The following is a 21,321-nucleotide window of genomic DNA, read 5'->3' on the forward strand; positions in this document are numbered from 1 at the left end:
CCTACATCCGTCTCGGGTCAGAGAATCATGGTGACTGCCTGAATCTGCTTCTTTCTCCCAGCATTCTGTTCTGTCTACTCTGCCTATCTAAGCTGCTGTCCTATCAAAGGGCCAAGGCAGTTTCTTTATTAACCAATGAAAGTAACACATAGAGAGAAGACCCTCCCATATCAATGGAGAGAGTCTATGCACACTGAGAAAGTTGAAGGGAGATGCATGACTTCTATGAAGAGAGTCTATGCACACTGGGAAAGTTGAAGGGAGACGCATGACTTCTATGAAGAGAGTTTGCACACACAGAAACAGATGATGGGAGATGCTTGGTTTCTATGAAGAGAATCTGTACACAGAGAGACAGGTGATGGGAGATGCTTGGCTTCTCACAAGGGATGACTTAAAGGACTTGAAGTTTGTTAGGGATTTTGTGCTTCTAGTATATGAAATGAAAAAAAAAAATTCCAGATCATCGTGAGAGGATAGAATCAAAAGAGCCAGGGAAGACCCTCTAGAAAGAGAAGCAGAGAAGATCTGTAGAATAGGCAAGAGCTAATTAATGCACGTGAGGCAGGAAGCATTCAGTGATGGTCAATGTGAATAGAGTAATTGCTAATGAACTTTCAGAAAACTGTGTTCAGAAGTGTGTATGTGTCTATGTGCATGTGTTTTATAAATACTTTAACCACAAGAGAGATTTATGCGTGGAAAAATTAAATTATGTATTATAATGGATCACGCTGCTAGTGTACTTTATAAAAAAAAATGGGAAAGCTGGGGCTGACTGAAGCTGGGCTACTGTTTAGTAACTCCCTATTAGGAATGCTTGCCCAGCATACTTAGGACCCCAAGTACAATCCTCAGAACTGCCATAAAGGATTATGCTGAAAAGTGACAACTGAAATGTTTCTAATTGGGGGAAATATTAATTATGTGTTTATAATTTCACTTTAACAGTTATATACATGATTTTATTTTTATTAAATTCCACCAGTTATCTCATGATTTATGTGTTTTTGTTGTGTGTAAAGAAGACAAATGAAAGTCCATATGTTAATTAGGACTGCACTCTTCCCAGAAGTGATGGCACAGGCACTAGGTCCTTACCAAGGCAGAACACTGCCCTCTGTTGTTCCACTGCCTCCGCTTGTCTTTAGCCTTAGAAAACAGCAGCTTCACGTTCAGTAACCATTGATAAAATTTAACAGACCATAGATGACTTCAAACTCAGAGATAATTGTTCCTAGAATAATTAAAAATATTAACTCAGGAAGTACACAGACATTCCCCAATTTTGTATTTCTCCCACTGACAAAAACAGTCTTTTTAAACTTATGCAGCAATTGGTATTTTCTAAGTCTTCCCACATTCCCTGGTATGAGTAATCACATTAATAGCTCATCGTCAGTTTCCCACATATTTATGCTACCCACCTCATCTTTTCTAACTGGGAAGAGAGAAAACAAATCTGAAGGTTAAGCCTAAGGTTATGTTTTCAACAATATAAGGGCATGCAGAATAGCCAATAAATAAATAACCAATAAGATGTTTCATTTTCTAATAATAAAGTGGCTTCCTTTCTAATTTGATTATTAATTTTGGGTTGTTGGGTAAAGTTGCTAGGGTCTGGAGGGTACTTATAATTGAAAATATAAACAGAGAATGTTTGGACAAGGTATCAATTATTTTCAGATAGATTTTTTTAGAAGTACAAAAGGACATTGAGCCACATACTACTTCCTGTTTGATGACATGGAATGTTCTCAGAACATCAAAAGAGAAGGAAGTTGTGGATTACAGTAATTGCTGGCATTTGCTGTTTCTGACCTCTCATAGGGGACCATCTAACAGGAATCTTACTGGAAAAATTATTTGATTCAGGGGTCTATAGGTCTTCTCCTACTGTACTGTACATGTATGTGTGTTATCTTAAGGAGAGACTTCAAATGTGAATGCCTAGTCCCTGCCAGAAAATTAAAATAAGCAAACATCTGTTTCCTTGGGGTGGCCTTTTGCCAAGGTTCAGCCTACAGTGACTTACTGCAGAATTTTCACATGATTTCATTTTTTAAAAATTTCCCAGACAATTTCAAGTCTAAAATTATAAATGGCCCTATGAAAGTATAAACACATATGCAGTTTTTCTGGCTCTGAGGTCAGAGCCCAGCATATGTCAAAGATCATGTCTAATGGTGTCCAGCTCATGTTCTAGAATAATTTAGCATATTAAAGACCAAAATAATATATTTTCTGGTAACAAAGACAGCCTCTCAGGGAAGGATTTGAAAGTGATGGAATGACATATCATTCTGTAGAAATTTAGAAAGCTATCGTCTCCCAGTGTACACCCAGTATCTGTTCCCAGCGTTGAGGACCAACATCGTGTAAGAAAGTCCCTGAGACTCTCCTCTTTATGTGTCGTCTCTTAGGCTGTTTATCCATCTCTTCGCCCTGCTCCCTCTCTGCCCTGAGACTATTCTTCCAAGCTGTGTTTGCCTCTAAGGGTGCCTCCCAAGATGACTAAATAGTAAGAAAAGGAAAATAATTCTAACAAAGGAACTCAGATGCCTGCTCTTAGAATTCTTTTCAGGGTATGTTGTAAATCATACCAGTGCAATAGACCACATTAACTGAAACCAGGATTTTTGGACAATTACTTTTCAACAGCCAAAAATTAGTCTCAGACCTGTTATGGAGCATTTGGGTACAGGGAATATAGAGTTCATAACTATTTTTGTCTAAAGTAAGACTTGAAAATATTAGAAGTTCTGATTTTATTGCTTTAGTTTTGTTGGTAGAGAAATCTTCTGACAAGACAGGGGAGATGATTCAGCACTTAAAATCTCTGACTTGTTCTGGAATAGGAATTGAGTTCAGTGCCTAGTATCCACATTGTGTGGCTCACGATTGCATGTAGCTTCAGCTCCAGGAGATCTCAGCACCATCTTCTGAGTTCCACAGACATGTATACATGTTAAGTGTAAACACACACACACACACACACACACATACACACACACACATGCAAACAGTTGTTGAGAGAAAGAGAAAAATACCCAGCACAAGTGACAAAGATGTCCATGTTTATGATTCTTTCTTTACACATACGATCATTTTCAGTTTGGTAATATGCAGTATTTATTCAACGTATATTTCAGGCTAAGCGCCGACTAGCATTCTTTCTTATCTCTGATTTTCTTTTCATATATTCACTGTACATGGTGCGCAGGTATATAAAAACGTTTCCTACAAGGATATACTTTACATCATATTTATATGCCATTTTCTCTGGCCCCTCCTTTCTTCCCTCTCCCCCTAGTCTCATTTGTTCATCTTCACATCTTCTCTCATACAGTATCAACAAATAGGTGCTATTAGTAAGTCTATATTAGAGCTAATAGAGCAAGAGTTCTATAGAGAAATAGATTGGTATATGTGTACATTAGTGGATCTAAAACTCAGACTTAAGCAGCATTACTTTACATTCTGTGTCTCCCATGACCCCATAAAATAGATATTTGGTACCAATGAATAAACAAAATGTTTTGTCTTTTAGACCAACTCTTGATATTCTTTATTTCTAACTCTTCACACACAGAGTTTACATACAGTGACACCTGCACTGGAGCCTGTGTGTTCCCCAGTGTTGCTGCTGAATTATTATTATTATTATTATTATTATTATTATTATTATTACGCTATCTACTTTTTAAATTTTTGAAATTAAAATATAATGACATTTCCCCATCTTTTTACTTCCTCCCAAACCTCTTCTGTACCCCCTTTCTCTCCCTCAAATTGTTACATAATTATATTCATGTATACATACTCTTTAAACACATCTTCACCAACCCCACATTGGACAGAGGGCTGGTCTCCAAAATATACAAAGAACTCAAGAAGCTAATCATCAAAAGAACAAATTATCCAGTAAAAAAGGGGTTCAGGCCTAAACAGAGATCTCTCAACGGAAGAATCTAAAATGACTGAAAGACACTTAAGGAAATGCTCAACATCCATCAGAAGAATGCAAATCAAAACAACTCTAATATTCCATCTTAAACCTGTCAGAATGGCCAAGATCAAAAACACTGATGATAGCGTATGCTGGAGAGGATGTGGGGTAAAGGGAAATCTCCTCCATTGCTGATGGGAGTGCAAACTGGTACAGTCACATTGGAAATCAGTATGGCAATTTCTCAGAAAATTAGGAAGCAGCCTATCTCAAGACCCAGAAATACTACTTTTGGATATATACCCAAAGGATGCTCAACTCAAGAGCATGTGCTCAACTCTATGTTCATAGCAGCATTGTTGGTAATGGCTAGAACCTGGACAAAACCTAAATACCCTCGACTGAAAAATGGATCAAGAAAATGTGGTGCATTTACACAGTGGAATACTATATAGTGGGAAAAATGGCATCTAGAAATTTGCAGGCAAATGAATGGCTCTAAAAACACCATAGTGAATTAGGTAACCCTGTAACGGCTTAAATGAAGTCAGACAGAAATTGTAATAATATATACAACTTTAATTAAGAAATAGACTTACAGAACAAGAAGTTCCAGTGGAGAACAGGAAAGCAGAAGGGAAGGCGGGGAGCATGCCCACAATCTTTATAAGTAAAATATATCCTCGGGGGACCCCGCCCTACAAGCAAGGTGATTGGCTGGGTCCCCCTACATAACCCAGACCCAGAAAGACAAATATAATGTGTATTCATTAGTATCTTTTAGATATAAAGCAAGAAAAAAACAGCCTACAATTCACAACTCCAGACAACAAAGAGGACCCTAAGAGAGACATACTTGGATCCAACCTTCATGGGAAACAGAAAAATACAATATCTCCTGAGTAAACTGGGAGCACGGGGATCATGGGACAGGGTAGAACAAAAGTGGGGAGATAGGGAGAGGAGCTGAGAAAATATATAGCTCAATAAAATCACTAAAAATACATAAACACAGCCTTCTCCATGCATACAATGACACTTATATAGAAATTATTTCTTAGCCAATCACATAGCGCTGGACAACCAATAAGGCTGGGGACATCTTTTATCTGGGGAGATTATTCCTCAGTGTTTCAGTGTCCCTTAGTTGTCTGTCTAGGGTAGGTCCTTGTTATATCTCCATCTTTCATATTATCATGTCTATTGGTACACTTTTTAGACAGCCATATTGCTGGTGTATCCTTGGTGAATCTTGCCTATTATTTCTAGGAGACACAATCTCACAGTAGATTTTTTTAGCCCCCTTCTCTTACAATCTATCTATCCCATCTATTGTGATGTTTCTTGAGCCTTAGGTGCAGGAGTTATATTGTAGGTGTAGTGATTGGGGCTGTATACCCCATAACCATTGGTGACTGCATTTTGACCAGGTGTGATTTTCTGCAATGCTCCACATATGCATTTTAACCAGTCATGTAATGGCCATCATCTATTGCAGAGACATTTCATTGATGAAAAGTAAGAATTATGTGTATCTCTGGGCATAAGGATATACAGTTACATTTAGGAGTCATGCTGATTTAGTAAGGTGGCAGTTGTAGGTCCTCTTCTAAGATCTCTGAATCTACCAATTCTGGTGAACTGGCCACGTCTCCAGTATCAAGCATGATATCTGTTTCTGTCTGTCTCTCTCTCTCTTTCTCTCTCCCTCTCCTCCCTTTCTCTTATCCCGCTCTTTCTCAATGAATGGGCCTTGGATCTGATGAAAGTTTATGCCACTGTTGCACACCCTCCTGGTGATTGTCACAGTTCACAGATGTCATAGCTGAATTACCTACTCTTCTCCCTTGGAAGCAGCACCCATTGGCACTCCTAGACACCCTGTGGTGCTTATTTTTGAATGATCTCTACATTTTATCTCCTCCTCTTGGAATCATAAGGAAGAGGTTGTCATAGCTATTTTATCATCCACATTTTGCCTGAAAGGAAATGTTGGGTTAAAAACAGAAGCTCTGCTCACTGCCATAATTAAAACCAGGGGTTGAAAGCCTTTCAAGCAGAAAAATCATAAAATATTTCATAAGTTTTCCATACCTCTAGTATTTTCACTTAGTATGTAAGCAGGCAAGCTTTCCCACATCTTTTGATGAGCGGCCAAAAATTCCTCTTTTCTGAGGTTATATCCCCTGTGTGGACTGTAACTCCAAGTTGCCTCTCTTAAGTCCCAAAAAGCCATACTATGGATGACTGACAATTTCAGTTTCTTTATAGTGGAAATGAATTAGGAACTTGGGAACATCTTAGTGGAGAGTCCTTCAAGTATGTCACGGTTTTCTATTTGAACTTTTGAAGGGCTTAATTCAATGAAAATCTTCCTTCATGAAGTCTCTTTGCAAAATCTGTGCCACTCCACAAAACGAGTCTGTTAGTTTCTAAGGAAATGGATTCCATTGCCGCACTGGCCATTGATTTAGTGACATCTTATTTCCATGTGTACTGTGATAACTGTGATCTGCCCTAAACAGTCCTGGGAAACAGCAAACTGAACTTTGATCACAGTGCACAGTGACTACTGGGAGAAAAGAGTTGTGAAAGTTCCAGACAGGCGTCTGTTCTCTGCAAGACTCCATGTACATTAGGCGAAGGGAAAGACTGGTGAATGACGTCATGATGATTTGTAACATAGAAGAATTGTGGTGAGACCAGCAGTCAGTAAAGCAAGTATTTTACTGTTTGTAAAATAATTTTAACATTAAAATGTCAGCTGCTGGAGAAATAGCTTGGTGGGAAAAATGCTTCACACTCAAGTATACAAACTGCAGCTTGGATATCCTGCATTCAGGCAAATGCCAGAAGGGCATGAAGGCTGAGACAGAAGAACCCTGACTAAGTAGGTAGCTAAGTCAGCAAGTGCTGTGTTCTATTGAGAGAATATGTTTCCATATATGGGATGTGGAGTGTTGGAGGAAGACATGAAGCAACATCTTTAAGCACAAGCATTCATGTACATGCACATACACATGAGCACGCACACACATAAAGTAATATAATGTCAAAATACCATACAAATCACTAACTTCTCTTTTCTGCATCTGTGTATGTCTTATAGAAAAAAAAATATGATAGATTGGCCAGTAAGAAATCCAGTCAATTCTCTGATTTTTTAGGTTGCAAAACCAAGTACTTTGATGGATAGTGTGGCATAGAAATCTGTGATTGGTTTAGGAAACTGTCATAAGATTTGAAAATACGGTTTTCAGTGTCCTAACTGAGGCTTCTGACATTCCTGCTAGGTTTCCTATGTAACTTCCTAGAGGAAGGGAAGCGAGGAGAGGCACTGAAGGCATGGGTGCACCAAGAGAACCTATTGTTTCTGCTTTGATGTGTACAACTGTACTTTCCCCCACTGTTTATTGTAGTTAATTAAACACCAGATTTCTATTTAAAGGTGGGGCTCCAAGTTCAGTTGTCATTAAACAGTGTTTCTAGAATTGTGTTTTCTGAATGTTAAATATAAATGTTTTCGTTCTAAGGGGAGTATGAGTTAGAATGTTTTAATGTTTTATGTTGTGCTTGAGACCTTTGTATTTATTTGTTTGTTTGTTTTAAGCCTTGTTTACCATCTACCTTCACAGACCCTCTGAGGTTTGGGGCTACTGTAGCTGGTTACTATGCTGATGATGAATTCAGCTTGATAGTTTTAAACTTCTCCTCTGAGAGGCCTTTGCATCAGCCTGATCTTAGTGTTTATTGTCACTATTATCAAACATTTTTACCAGCTAGATGAAACATATTACTATTATTGAGATACTTAGAAATTTAATTATTTTCTCTTTGAACAGACATGAAAATTCCCTTTGAGTAAATCATGCAATTTTCCCACATTTTCCATAATTTAAAAACACCATCTCAATGATGGAAGTCCCACTGCCTGAAATTCGTTAACAATTACTCCGTGAACATGCAAATGGCTTTACAGTTTGTCTGCTGTTTATTGGCACAGCAGCCAGTACCTCTCAGCGTCTCATGTGTGGTTACTCTTGGCAGGTTCAGGGCAATAACTTTTGATTGTTAGTCTTACATTTCATGCTTCAGTGGCATCCTTAGGTCTTTGAGCCAACAGGGTAGTGATAAATTCTTATGCACAATGCAGCTTTTAACTCTTTTATGATAATGTTCTTAAACTCAAATGCCAGTCAAGCTGAGCATGACTTCATGCCAGTGACAATGTGGACTCTTTTCTTCTTGCTGCTGCTTCCTTTTTTCAAGCAAGCAAATTGTGTTCATGTTGGCTCCTCTGCTGATCCCACTTTCTCTGTGCTGTTTCTTGCCTGCTTTTCTTAAAGGGTCTTTGCTATAGAACTATACAGTATAGAGGAAATGCCACAAAGGCACCTACTGCTTTTATCAACAACAATCTTTAACTACAGTGTTTTCATTTGGTTCTTTGGGAATTTCATGCACTCATTCAATGTATTCTGATCATATACCTTCCCCAGTTCTCCTGCTAACTTCTCCCAGGTCTACCACTTACCCTACATGCACTGCCCCCAATTTTATATCTTCTGTTTCTCATGGCCCATTTAGTCAACTTAATAAGTTGTACCACATCAACACAGCACCCACTATAAAGTTTGTGTGGCATTAACACTGACCTATCACTGTGAATTCTTTTTCTTCTTAAAGATACTTCATAAAATTTTGATATTTTTCTCTAAATATAAATGTAATAGATGGCTTGTGTTTTTAAAAAGTTGTATTCGAAATAAACAAATAGGGACTGGCAAGAGAGCTCACTGTATAAAGGTACTTGCTTGAGAATCAGAGTTTGATCCCTGCCACTCACATGATAGGAGAGAACTGATTCCAGGATACTGCTCTCTGGTACTCTCCCATTTGTGTCATGGCACCTATGTGTATATACATACGTATACACACATGCTCACCATACACATGCACATACTGACACACATATATACCCCACACACTTGTACACACACACATATACACACCCACACCACATGCCACACACAGCACACACACAACGCTTAATACATACATGGACATAGACATACACATAAATAAATGCAATGAAAATATTTAAGATATAAAAGTAGAAACTTAGATAAAGCTATTAGATAGTCTATCAATTATATATTTTTTTAAAAAATATAACCTAATTATGAGTGGACCTGTTGTGTTTCTTTTTTTTTTTTTTTTTGAGAGAGAGAGAGAGAGAGAGAGAGAGAGAGAGAGATTTTTTTTCATTTTCAAAATGTCTTAAAATTTTGTCCGTTAAAGTTCAATTTCAAATTTTCATGGAAGCAGTACAGTGTTTTAGGGCATGTGTGTCATTTGCTTTCCTGTCTCTGTGACAAAACATCATGTAAGTAAGCAACTAATCAAAGAAAGAGTTTATTTTAGCTCATGTCTTCAGAGCTGTGTGAATCTATCATGCCAGATGAGGCATGGTGGCATCCTAACCTGCCAGCATGAAGCAGAGAGAGCAGAAGGGAAGAGGGACACAAGGCTATGACTGCTCAAAGTCTGCCCCGAGTAATGTCCTCCCCGCATATCTCCAGACAGAGTCACCAACTGGGGACCAAGTGTTTAGGAGTCTGAACTTGTGGAGGACATTTCTCATTCAAGCTATCATGTCTTATTAATGTATCCGAAAAGTATAGGTGGAGAGAATAATTTCCATTGCACAGAAATGCCCTGGCTGATTTTTCTACAAGTATATGAGATGAACGCGATAATACGTATTGCTAAAGTAGGTCCTAGCCCTATTTGGTGCTACTTTTATGAATGTTGTCATAAATATCGTATATCTGTACGACATGTGTAATTATCCTAAAGCTACTAACAGCACACTTCAATTTTCACATTCATTTGTAAATACTTGGTCCTAGATATTTTTCATAAGTCTAGCAAAGTTTGGTAATAATAGGTGATTTTGTTCAATTATTTTACATTTTAATGATTAGAGAAGAAAATAGTTTATTTTGTTTTGGTTTATTTCTTTGTTTTTAAGACAAGGGCCACTTCACATAATGCAGGCTTGCCTTAAACTGACTAAAAAATTTTTTAGTGGCCTTAAACTCCTGCCTCCTGTCTGGGATGTCAGACATTCATTTTCTTGACTTAAAATCAAGACATACATACAACAAGAAAAGAATGTTATAGGCTAATCTCTCTTATTTGTTAATGGTACTTTCAAGATGAAATTTTCCACTGATAATAAAGAACTCTTCATGAGGACTGCTTGATGGTTCTCTTTTTCCCTCAAACTTTCTGCCTTTTAAATATTTTGTTTTAATGACATGGGACGGTAATGATACTGGCATGAAACCCAGGGCTAGGCAAGTGCTGTAGTCGTAAGAGGCAGCCCAAGTGTTTTAGTCCTCAAACTCGAACATTGAAAAATGTGCCTCAGACAGAGAAGGAAGCTGCCACTTGCTGCTGCACAGTGGAATAACTATAGGTGAGGATAATATCCTGTGAGTCTTAACAAGCTGGAAGAAAGACCTTCGAATATTTTCAATGCAGAATAATGATGAACATTCTAGGGGCAAGATGTGCTGACCCTGATTTGAATATTATACAATATGCAATCTATTAATAGATCACATGCATAACTGTTTGAAATGGTTCTTAAAGTATTTATTTATTTTTGTTTTCTTGTGATGTGTGTGAATGTTTTGCCTACATAGCTATAGGTGCACAAGTGATTCTCAGTATGTGCCATGACCCCATCAGATATCCTGCATAGCAGATATTTACATTATAATTCATAACAATAGCAGGCTTACAGTTGTGAAGTAGCAATGATAATAATTTTCTTTTTGGGGGGGTCACCACAACATGAGGAACTGTATTAATGGTTGCAGCATTGGGAAGGTTGAGAATCACTGATATATATCACCTGCTTGAAGTTTCGTAAGAGGTCAGAGGATGGCACCAGACCAAATAGAACAGCGTAACAGGTGTTTTGGGGCTATCATGTGGGCACTCTGTTAAGAGCAGTACATGCTCCCAAACACTGAGATATCTCTCAGATCTCTATCTGTGATTCTTATGGGTCAATATATATTTTCTAAAGGTGTAACTTTTTTTTTGGAAGTCTGGACCCACAAAAACAACCATGGCAAATTTTAACTGAGTATCAAAACAGCAATGTGACTTGAAATTTACTATTTTGAAATGTTTAGCTCAATTTCCTTGCTTTTGATGTCTAATGGGATGCAGAGGTAAGACAGCGTCTCACTACATAGCCCAGGTTGTCCCTAGAATTCATGATTCCCTTGCCTCAGCTGCCTGAATATCAAGTTTATGAATGTGTCCACCATCCTTGACAACTATTCCTTTTGCAGCCAGGAAGCCTGTATTAGCTCACTTCACCTCCACACTTTCACCATCCCTGATCTCCTGTTCTTGTGTCTCAGTCAGGAACCAGCATCACCGTGGATATTGCCGTGATGGGTGAGGCCCATGGCCTCATTACCGACCTCCTTGCAGACCCTTCCCTGCCTCCGAATGTGTGTACATCCCTGAGGGCTGTAAGCAACCTGCTTAGCACCCAGCTCACCTTCCAAGCCATTCACAAGCCCAGAGTGAACCCCACTGTAACTTTCAACGAGAATACATGCTCTGATTCTGAAGAGGGCTTGGAGAAAGACAAACTGGCCATTCCCAAGGTAGGTGTGGTCTGAAGAGTTTGGTTTGAGCTCATCTTTCCATAGTCTCCAAGGTTTCCTTCCTGCCATTTCTGAGAACTGTGGCAGGCAGCACTTTCCTGTGTAGACCTGGGGACCGAGTAGTGGCTGTGTAGCCCAGTTTGCTTCTGTCCCTCACCTCCTGAGACTTCCCAGTGAACACCAGGCTTGACTTGCTGCTCGCTGCCTTCCTCATTTCAATTCCTGTGTCTCTCTTTCCATTCCAGGATAGTAATAGAAGAAAGTCTACCTGTACTGTTTTGTCAACAGTTCCCATTTGCCTTGCTTCTTTTCATTGTTTTACATAAAAACTAATGGTCTACAATATGGTTGTGATAAAGTGAATATTCCTTCCAGCGCCTGAGAAGAAGTTTGCCCCCAGGCTTGCTGAGAAGAGTCTCGTCGACTTGGACAACCACCACCTCTGCCACAGGTCTGCCCACCCTGGAACCTGCACCAGTGCGGAGAGACCGCAGTGCCAGCATAAAGCCTCATGAAGCACCTGTGCCCAGGTTAGATTCCATTCCTGCAGGCTCTATGTTTACTCAGAGGAGTTACTTGCTGAAAAGGAATTGTAGAGTCCAAGAGGAGAGAGCCCAGCCAGAGTTACTGTAAATATGTATATATGTACTTAGTATGTATATGTGTGCATTTATATATTTGTATATATGTGCTCATATGTATGTATCTGTTCCTTGTGTGCATGTCTGTGTGTATGTATGAACATGTATGTGTGTATGTGTATACATGTGTGTGTGTGTCCATTCACATATGCATGCATGTTTCCTGGGCAAATTCTCTTACCCTGAGCCATACTCTGAGTTTTGCATTTTATGTAGTATATTAACAGTATATTAAATTAAAATTTTATGTGTAAGTCCACTTTCCATCACTGACCAAGTGCCTAATATAGATTAAGGATTATTTCAGTGCTTCCCACTTGTGGTCTCTCAGATTTTGCTTTGGGACTTTAGAGTCATAATCCACTAGGACAGAGGAGCCTGGACACATTGATGCTGCCAGGACAGACAGAAGGGAGAAAAACAGGACAGAAGAGGAAGGCTCACATCCTAATATGCCCTACAAAGGATCAACCCCACTGGCCTAATTACCTTTCAAGGTCCATTCTCTGAAGCTGCAGACTCAGCCTTTAACACATGACCCTTGTGGGAAGTCTAAGCTCCAAATGCTATTAGTGACTGAAAGGCCAAAATGAAAAAGGCTAAAGAAACGGAACATTGGAATCTTAAATGAATCTGTAAGAAAACACTACTAAAAAATGTGCTTTTAAAGAGAGCTACTTTGTCTTTGTTTTACAACTTGGAAGAAAATTAGAACACTTTATATGACATCAGCAATTATAATAATTTTTACCCTATAATTCCAGAACTATGGAATATTCATAGCAGCTTATATTGACCAAATGACTGAAAATATCCATGTCTGCATGTAAATATTTAATAGTTATGCCTGAAATAGTTTCCTCTTCATGACAACAAGGTGGCAAGCTGAGCGTGGGAAGAGCAGCTCCCCAAATCCTGGGACTTGGGTAGGACAGACTTCCTTGTCATGTAGTGAAGTTCTTCTCTCCCACACATAGAGAACAGTGACTGAACCTGTTCATGCGTCTTCACCAGCAACCGGGCCACCTTCACCCTTAGGTTTCTGTGTCTAATCTACTTGAGCCCTGTGCTTTGAAATCCAGTAAACGCTCTACCAATGGGCTCCTGAAGAGCTGCTCTGGCCAGGGACTGCATAGTCACCCTCCCAGACCACAGCTGAGAGGATCAGAGTATCACTGGGAACACTGTATGAATTTCACCCTGTGATGGCTTTGTTAAACTGACTGGTTGCTTGAATGTCTCCCTAGTTTTTCCTTTAAGCTACTTCTTTTCCTTGGCCCTGCTCCAGACATATCTATTGCTTCTTTGTCTTTCTCTCTCTCTCTCTCTCTCTCTCTCTCTTTTTTTTTTTTTTTTTTTTTTTTTTTGGTTTTTCGAGACAGGGTTTCTCTGTAGCTTTGGTGCCCATCCTGGAACTAGCTCTTGTAGACCAGACTGGCCTCGAACTCCCAGAGATCCATCTGCCTCTGCCTCCCGAGTGCTGGGATTAAAGGCATGCGCCACCACCCGACTTCTTTGTCTTTCTTGAATGACTGGCAATTCTCTACTTATTGTCCTGGAGCAGCCCTGAATCTCAGTTCTTACCTGTTCATTATTAATTTATGGTGTTTTTATTCATAGTATAATATGATAGACTAATATATAGCAGGTTAAAGTAGGGTAGATGTAAGTAGGATATTAATTTTGACTCTATTGCATTCTATTTTATAAACTTTTAAAAATAAACACATTTTAATTATTTTTTAAAAACACTTCTTTTGAAGTATTTTTTAATTTTTTTGTGATTTTACCTGCATGCATTTATATATATACTACATATGGATAGTACCTTGGGAAGTCAGAAGAGGGTATTTGATCCTCTGGAAGTAACCTGGGTATGCTTATGAGCTGCCATGTTGATGCTGGAAATTGAACCAGGATCCCCTCAAGAGCAGCCAGTGCTCATAACCACTGAGCCATCTCTGAAAATCCCCATTTAAATGTGTATTGGATGTAAAAGAACACAGGTAGGCAGTTTTTGACTGAGCCTCAATAAGTTATCTTTTTAAAATGTTGAATGATGTTGAGTTCTTCAAAAAGTCTGCCTGGATGAGTAATAATTTACCACTAATATAATAGTCAAAGAAATGAAATGATAGACAATATAAATTACATAATCTTTTCCTAGTTAATTTTAGCAGTTACTCAGGCAAGCAGAATGGGTGAACAGAGACTAATACCACAAAGAAATCATTGACTATCTAATATACAAAGATTTTTTTCAATCTCATTCACAAAATTTCAAACATTTGTGAAAAGCTAAATATGAAATTTTTAAAGATGCCTTGAGACAAGCATTTTGTAGTCTTCAAATGTTCTTGACAATTGCAAAAGTTCATTTTTCCCTTCAAATGTCTCTTTTGTCATGTATGTGGTAGAGTTGTTATTGAAAAGTAAGCAAAAAGGGGGGCTTTTAAAATATAACCATTGAAGAAATATCTCGTAGGGAAGGGACTCATGAAGTCCCATCCTTTGCTAGAGTTATGGACATTTGGTGTCTGATGGGAGAAGCAGAATCCTTGTTCTTCAGGGCCACCTCTAAATTATCCCTCATTAACTATACATCTTACATGAAAAGCTCTATACATCCATGATTCATAATTCTATCAATTTTAGGATTATTTACAGTTTGCCACCCAGACAGATCAGACACATCCTGCTCAATCTGCAAATTTTAGATTTTTAACCTTGACCAAATTTACTGGTGCATGAAAGAACTCACAGGTGTTGGTAAAACACAGACCAAGCACTTTTCACTGGGAGCCATCCAAGGTTGTCTGCGCAACTTCCTGGATTCTGTTCTCTCCCAAATTAGGGTGGATAATGTTTCTGTTTCCACATGTAAGGTTTGAGGCAGTATGTAAAGAGAAATTTTGGTGTGGAAGACCTCCAGGAATCCTATGCCATTAATTACATGGCTTCTATTACCTTCTCTGTGCCTAATCCTCTGAGGATTTATTGATTCCAGATTTGTTTACAGGAAGCAACTTGATGAACCAAGTCTCTGTTGATAAACACATTGCCTAGGTAAAGAGAACCTGTAGCCTTTCTCCTCATAATGTGATCAGCATGTTTGTACCATGTCCATCATGAATATGTTTCAATGGGGTGTGACTAGGTCAGCACATTCTTTCCAAGGTATCACCAGTAGAAAGAAATCTTAGGACACTGTTATAGGCTGCTGCTAACACATTTTTGTTTGTTTGTTAGTTTGTTTGTTTTCTGAGTCAATGCTGAGTTGCTGACAGAGAAATGACAGTCTATAGATCTGCTTCTCGTGCTCAACCTGATAAGGAAGTACTGCAGCAAGACATTGTTATTTAATGGCTTGATCAAATGCTACTTATGGAGTGTCTAGTCACCAACAATATTGTATAACATAGAGCACCTAAATATACATTATGTCTCTCTCTGCTCCTAAAAGGACAGTTGTATCACAGTCAATGAATCTTCTAGATAATTTTTGAAAAATCCGTAAGGACATGACTACACCTGTAGGAGGATGTGTGGTGTTTTTATGCATTGGATAGATTGGAAACGCCATCTTTGCTCTCTGTTTGATGAGAGACGAATAGATACACAACTGCAATGGAGGCTGGACTTAGCTTAATCTATCATTTGCAAGTTAAGTGATTCTGGCAGAAATTTGAGAACAAATACTCAGATTAATGTATCTGTTGCAGAGGTGGTGGCTGGGTTGTGGCGAGATGTGCTCAGCAATGGATGTCTAATCTCCCTGTGGTCTTTAATTGCTGTCATTGTAGTGCTCTGAATCCCGACTCTTGGAATGCCCCAGTATCAACGACTCTCACCAAGAGCAGATCCTTCACTTCATCCTATGCCATCTCTGCAGCTAACCATGTAAAAGCTAAAAATCAAACCAGGCCAGGTAAGCAATGCACACTCCATTTTCTACATGTACATTGTGGTAATGAACTATGGCATTAAAATGAATAATAAGATTTTAGTTGGGAAAGTGGAAGGAATTGGAAGATTCACCTCGCTTAATCTAAGTTCAAGTTCATGCTGGGATCTGTAAATTGGTTTTGCTGAGATACAATTATGTTTCCAGCATTCAGAAGACTGATGCAGGAGGATCGAGTGTTCATGGCCTTGGAACTGGAGAGTGGTTAAGAGGGCTCTCTGCTTTTGCAGAGGATGGGAGTTTGCTTCCCTGTACTCATGTCAGGAAACCACCTTAACTCTAGCCTCCAGGGGATCCCACTTCTGCCGTCCCTAGACACGGCATGTATGTGCGTACACACACACACGCACACACATACACTTGCGGCTTTTGCACACCACTTTATTACATTTGTCTCTGAGTTTCCCTTTCAGAATCCACACGAGGGCCTTGGCTGCTCCTCTGACCTCTTCCTCTAAAGAAGTACAAACAGTGAATGTTTGTTTCATGGCATTGTAGAAATTCTTCTTGGGGTTTTCAGTTACTTTCTGCTTCAATTTCTGAACCTTCTGTCTTCAGCGGCTTAAGAATTTGAGTCTTGGCTCAAGGAGAACCCTCTTCTCTCACTGTGTTATTGGACATGCAAATCTGGCTGCCATGGCAGCTGTGAGCTCCAAGATCCATGTCATCACCCCCATGACATTACTAAAAGCTCTGCTGGCAGCCTCTGTGGTAGCTGGGTCCTCTGCTCAGATTTGTAGCCTTCTCTGTGCCAACAGGCAGTAGATTGAGCTTTGATGGGGAAAGGCTGTCAGGATTGTGGTTCACCTACTCTGGCCGTCTTCTGGGAACCTAATTCCTCCAATCTGCATCTCTGCATTGACCTTGAAATCTTTCCTTCTCTCCCTTCCTCCCTCTTCCCCGACTTCCCTCCTCCTCCCTTATTCTTTTGGTTTTTTTTCCTTCCTCCCCCTTGATAGTTCTCTTCCTGCTGGCTTCCCTCCCTCTCTTCTTCATTATCTCCCTCCCTCCCCCTTTCTTCTCATCTTTTCTATCTATTCTTAAGGATGCAAAGATAGGTTTATTATAAATTGGCATATAACAGGCAGAGGCAGACCAAACATCCTTAAAATGGTGACATTAATATGTGAACCATTTGAAAGTTGCCCACATTCCACTGATATTCTAGGACATGCCTTGAAAGGCAAACATGGCATTAAGACATAGATAGGACTTAGGGAAGGACTCCTGGTTGCTCATCTGCTTCTGTTTATTCACTTCCCGCTTGGTACCCCCTCTTAAAACCATCACTCAATCTGCTTAAAATCTCTACTGCTCAGTGTAGAAATATACATTCTCCCAGAGTTCGTTTATTTGTATTGAAAGAAACATTTATTTCAAACCAATATGTTTGTTTGAAAGAAACCTTTAAAGACAGTCTGACTCTCCTGCACATATTATGGTCCTTTGAGTTATGGAGAGGTTTGTTAAGCTTTGTAAAGTGAACATCATTGGTGAACTAAGAAATAAACTTGAAGCTTACTAGGACAAGACACTGCAAGATGATGGAGACTGTTGATTAGCTGAGATGCCATGAGACAAACACAAATACACACCCTCTCTTGGCCTCCTCATGAATATGCACGAGGAGCAAGGAAATCAACACACATATGTGCAAATACACTGTCCATGAACACACATATCACCATACAACACCACAAATATATATATATATTTGTATATATATGTATATATATGTGTATATATATATACACATACCACACACATACTACATACACAACACATACACACACATATACCACAGGCATAAACACCAACACACATCAAAAGCACAAAAAAGAAATGTTTATTTTCTCTGTGACCTTTTAGTGCTGTTGTTATTGATGAACAAAAGAGCTCAAAGGAGGAAATCAAGAGATAGAAAAGTGAAATAACTTGTCTGAGGCCTAGAATTCATCTTTGGCCCTTCCTTTTATCTTCTTGTTTTCAGAGTAAAAAAGAATAAAGAATCAAGACCAATTAATTGATATGGTTTGGAATTAGAGTAATGTGGCTGGGTACAAGGTAATGAAAGCATGTGGTCTCTCAGTTGAGTGACCAAAATTACAATTATTAAATAGCCTAACTGGTTAGATTAAAAAAGCTAAAAATTGGTCCTGCAACATGGCTCAGCATATCCATTGCCAAACCTGAAGACCTGAAAAGACAAAGCTCTCCAAAGCTGGATAGGAATTATGTTCCCAGAGGCATAGAAAGTGGCTACCAGTCACCTGTAACTCCAGCTTCAAAGAATCCAATGCCCTCTTTTGTCCTCTGGATGCACCTGTGCACACATGCCACATGCATGTCATGCACACAAACAGACTCACATACATGTAATTTAAAGTCAAATCGCTTTTAATCTACATTTTGTGGCTGACATGCCCCTGCATCTTACTCCCTGTGTCTTACTGTCTAACAAAACTCAAGAAAAACATCCACTCAGCATGCCCCAAGGGGCAATGGTAAAAATCAGTCCCAAGTGTGACAGTCTGTCACTGCTGTCGGCAAGGGCTTGATGTCTTCCTGTAGTAATTATTTGGAAGGAACTTTGTATTGAGGTGCACTTAGGTTGCTATCATCACAGAAAAAGGATTTTGTAACATCCGTATATATTCATCCATAAATATCCAAATGCAAATCAAGCACTAACAATTCTGCCAATATATAGAAATGTATTAAGAATCAGATGAACCTAGATTCCCGTTCTCCCTGGTCGGTTAGGTTCTTCTGGTTTTGTATGTTTTCATTTGATTTGATTAACACCAAGCAGCAGGTTTGTTCATAGCATTTTCATACATTTAGTTCTGATTGCTCATCCCTTTCTTCTATCTTAACGTTTTGTTTTTATTTAATTTAATTTTTTTTTTGTTTTGAGATAGATTTTCAATGTGTAGCCTTACCTGTTGGGGAATTCACTATGCAGACCAAGAGGGCACTGAACTCAGAGATCCGCCTGCCTCTGCCCCCCCCCCAAGTGCTGGGATTAAAGGCGTGCATCACCACTGCCCAATTTAGTTTCTTCTCTCTCTCTTTCTACCACCTCCCCCTTTCTGCCCACAATGGTCTCTTTCTACCAAGGAGCAGTATCACATGTGTTCCACAAGCCTCCACCTCAGTTTTGAAACCCTATTGTCCTTGCATTGATGTCATGGACTTTGGCTGCCCCAGCTAAGCAAGTACCCAACTGTGTTTGATGCAATTTATTTCTTTCCCAACTACTTTTCAATAAACCATGAATGAAGAGGCTGGGGAAGATCTTTTGTATGGAAGAGGGTAAGGATATGGGATCCCAGGAGGTGTGAGGAGGAATGTAAGAGCCCTGACCCTCGAGGTGCCCATGGGTCAGCACACTGAGGATGAATTATCGGAGTCCAGAGTGGAGGAAAGATATGTTCTTTGTACAAATCAGACGTATGGAATCTGTTCTTTTCACAAACCAAGTGAGAAGTATGTTCCCAGCTCCCTCAGTCAGCATTCCTTTGAAATGACTGAAACATAAGTAATCTTTACCAACAACTAAAAAAAAAATACATGGATCAGATCACACAGGAGTCCTCTGATGAAAGCATAACAACGGGAGAGTTAAGTATAACTGGCATTTTTTACTTATATGAGTGTTTGTATGTATGTATGTGCACCATATGTGTGCAGTGTCAGCAAAGGTCAGTAAAGATCATCAGACACCCTTGAACTAGAGTTACAGTTCATTGTGAGCTGCCATGTGGGTGCTAGGACCTAACCTGGGTCCCACAGAAGAGCAGCCACACTCTTAACCCCTGAGCATCTCTAGAGCTCCTGATTCGAATGTTAAATCTTGGCCTTCTAGTATGAGTCACTAAAAATGGGGAACTACTGTTATATCATTCAGCTTCCAAATTCTTCTGATTCATAATTGCTGCTTATGTAGTAATCCTCGGCTAGGGTCTTGTAAGTCTGGGCTTTCTTTTGTGGTGAATCCAGATGTCTTACATCCCTAAGCTAGACTTAAAAAATCTTTATATGATGGTGAGTTTTTTCTTTTGTATTGTTCTTACTTATTTATTATGTATACAATATTCTGTCTGTGTGTATGCCTGCAGGCCAGATGGTTATGAGCCACCATGTGGTTGCTGGGAATTGAACTCAGGACCTTTGGAAGAGCATGCAATGCTCTTAACCTCTGAGCCATCTCTCCAGCCCTGTATTGTTCTTACTAAAACATTGGTACAGAGGCATGAATTTGTCAGAAAAGATGGTTTCTTTCTTTTAAAAGATTTATTTAGTTTCTGTTTATGTACATGTGTGTTCATGTGTTTGTGTGTATATGTACACCTGTATGCAGGTCCCCGAAGAGGCCAGAAGAGAATGCCAGATCCTCCAGAATGGCAGATACTGCTGCTTGGGAGCCTCCTGATATAGGTGCTAGGAACTTAAATTAGGTCCCCAAAAGAAAAGTGAATGCTATTAGCTGCTGAATTATCTCTTCAGCCTAGTTTCTTTCATGCTCAATTAAAGTTAAACTGGGAGATTTTACAATGAAAAGCAAATGGGTTTCCTTAAAGAATTCCTGGGCACTATTCCTCCCTTTGGTCGCCTCTGTGCCGTGAAGCACATTTTCTCAGGCTCTTAGGAACAAGCGTACAAGGAGGCAAAGGCTAGGTTACTCAAATAAATCAGAATTTTAGACTCTTTAAAAGTTATATTATTTATTTGTTGCCTATCAATATTTTAAGTGTTTCATATCAAGATAATTTAAATTGTTATGGGACTTGTATTTCACGATCTGTGTCTTATTCCTGGAGTCTCTTAAAATTACTCAATTAAAAAATGAAGATAAATATATAAAAAGTATGCAGGTTTACCTCATTCAGTTTGTGTGTGTGTGTGTGTGTGTGTGTGTGTGTAAATGCTAAATTAGATATCTTCCTTCTAAACTTTAGATTGAAGGCCCTTAAAGAATCTTATAATTCCTTCCTTCTTTTCCATCTTTATTTCTATCTTGCAAAGAAGGTTATTTCTAATTTTCCTGAGGAAATCCCTTTTCTATAC

The 21,321-nt window shown here is 39.1% G+C and overlaps 1 protein-coding gene across 2 annotated transcripts in view; it reads left to right on the forward strand.

The window, feature by feature from the left end:
* Pde3a (phosphodiesterase 3A) overlaps positions 1–21,321 on the forward strand; it is a 296,863-nt gene that overhangs the window by 220,836 nt on the left and 54,706 nt on the right. For both annotated transcript variants that reach the window (XR_005973556.1, XM_041644061.1), the window contains exons 3-5: positions 11,395–11,646; positions 12,022–12,176; positions 16,091–16,215. Coding sequence is in view for 1 of the 2 variants with exons in the window: in XM_041644061.1 (XP_041499995.1) it covers positions 11,395–11,646; positions 12,022–12,176; positions 16,091–16,215 (532 nt within the window). In the remaining variant the exon portion in view is untranslated. The remainder of the gene's footprint in view (positions 1–11,394; positions 11,647–12,021; positions 12,177–16,090; positions 16,216–21,321) is intronic.

The sequence above is a fragment of the Microtus oregoni genome, unplaced genomic scaffold (assembly GCF_018167655.1).
Source record: "Microtus oregoni isolate MIOR12 unplaced genomic scaffold, Mior012 000002F_ref0000024, whole genome shotgun sequence".
NCBI lineage: Eukaryota > Metazoa > Chordata > Mammalia > Rodentia > Cricetidae > Microtus > Microtus oregoni.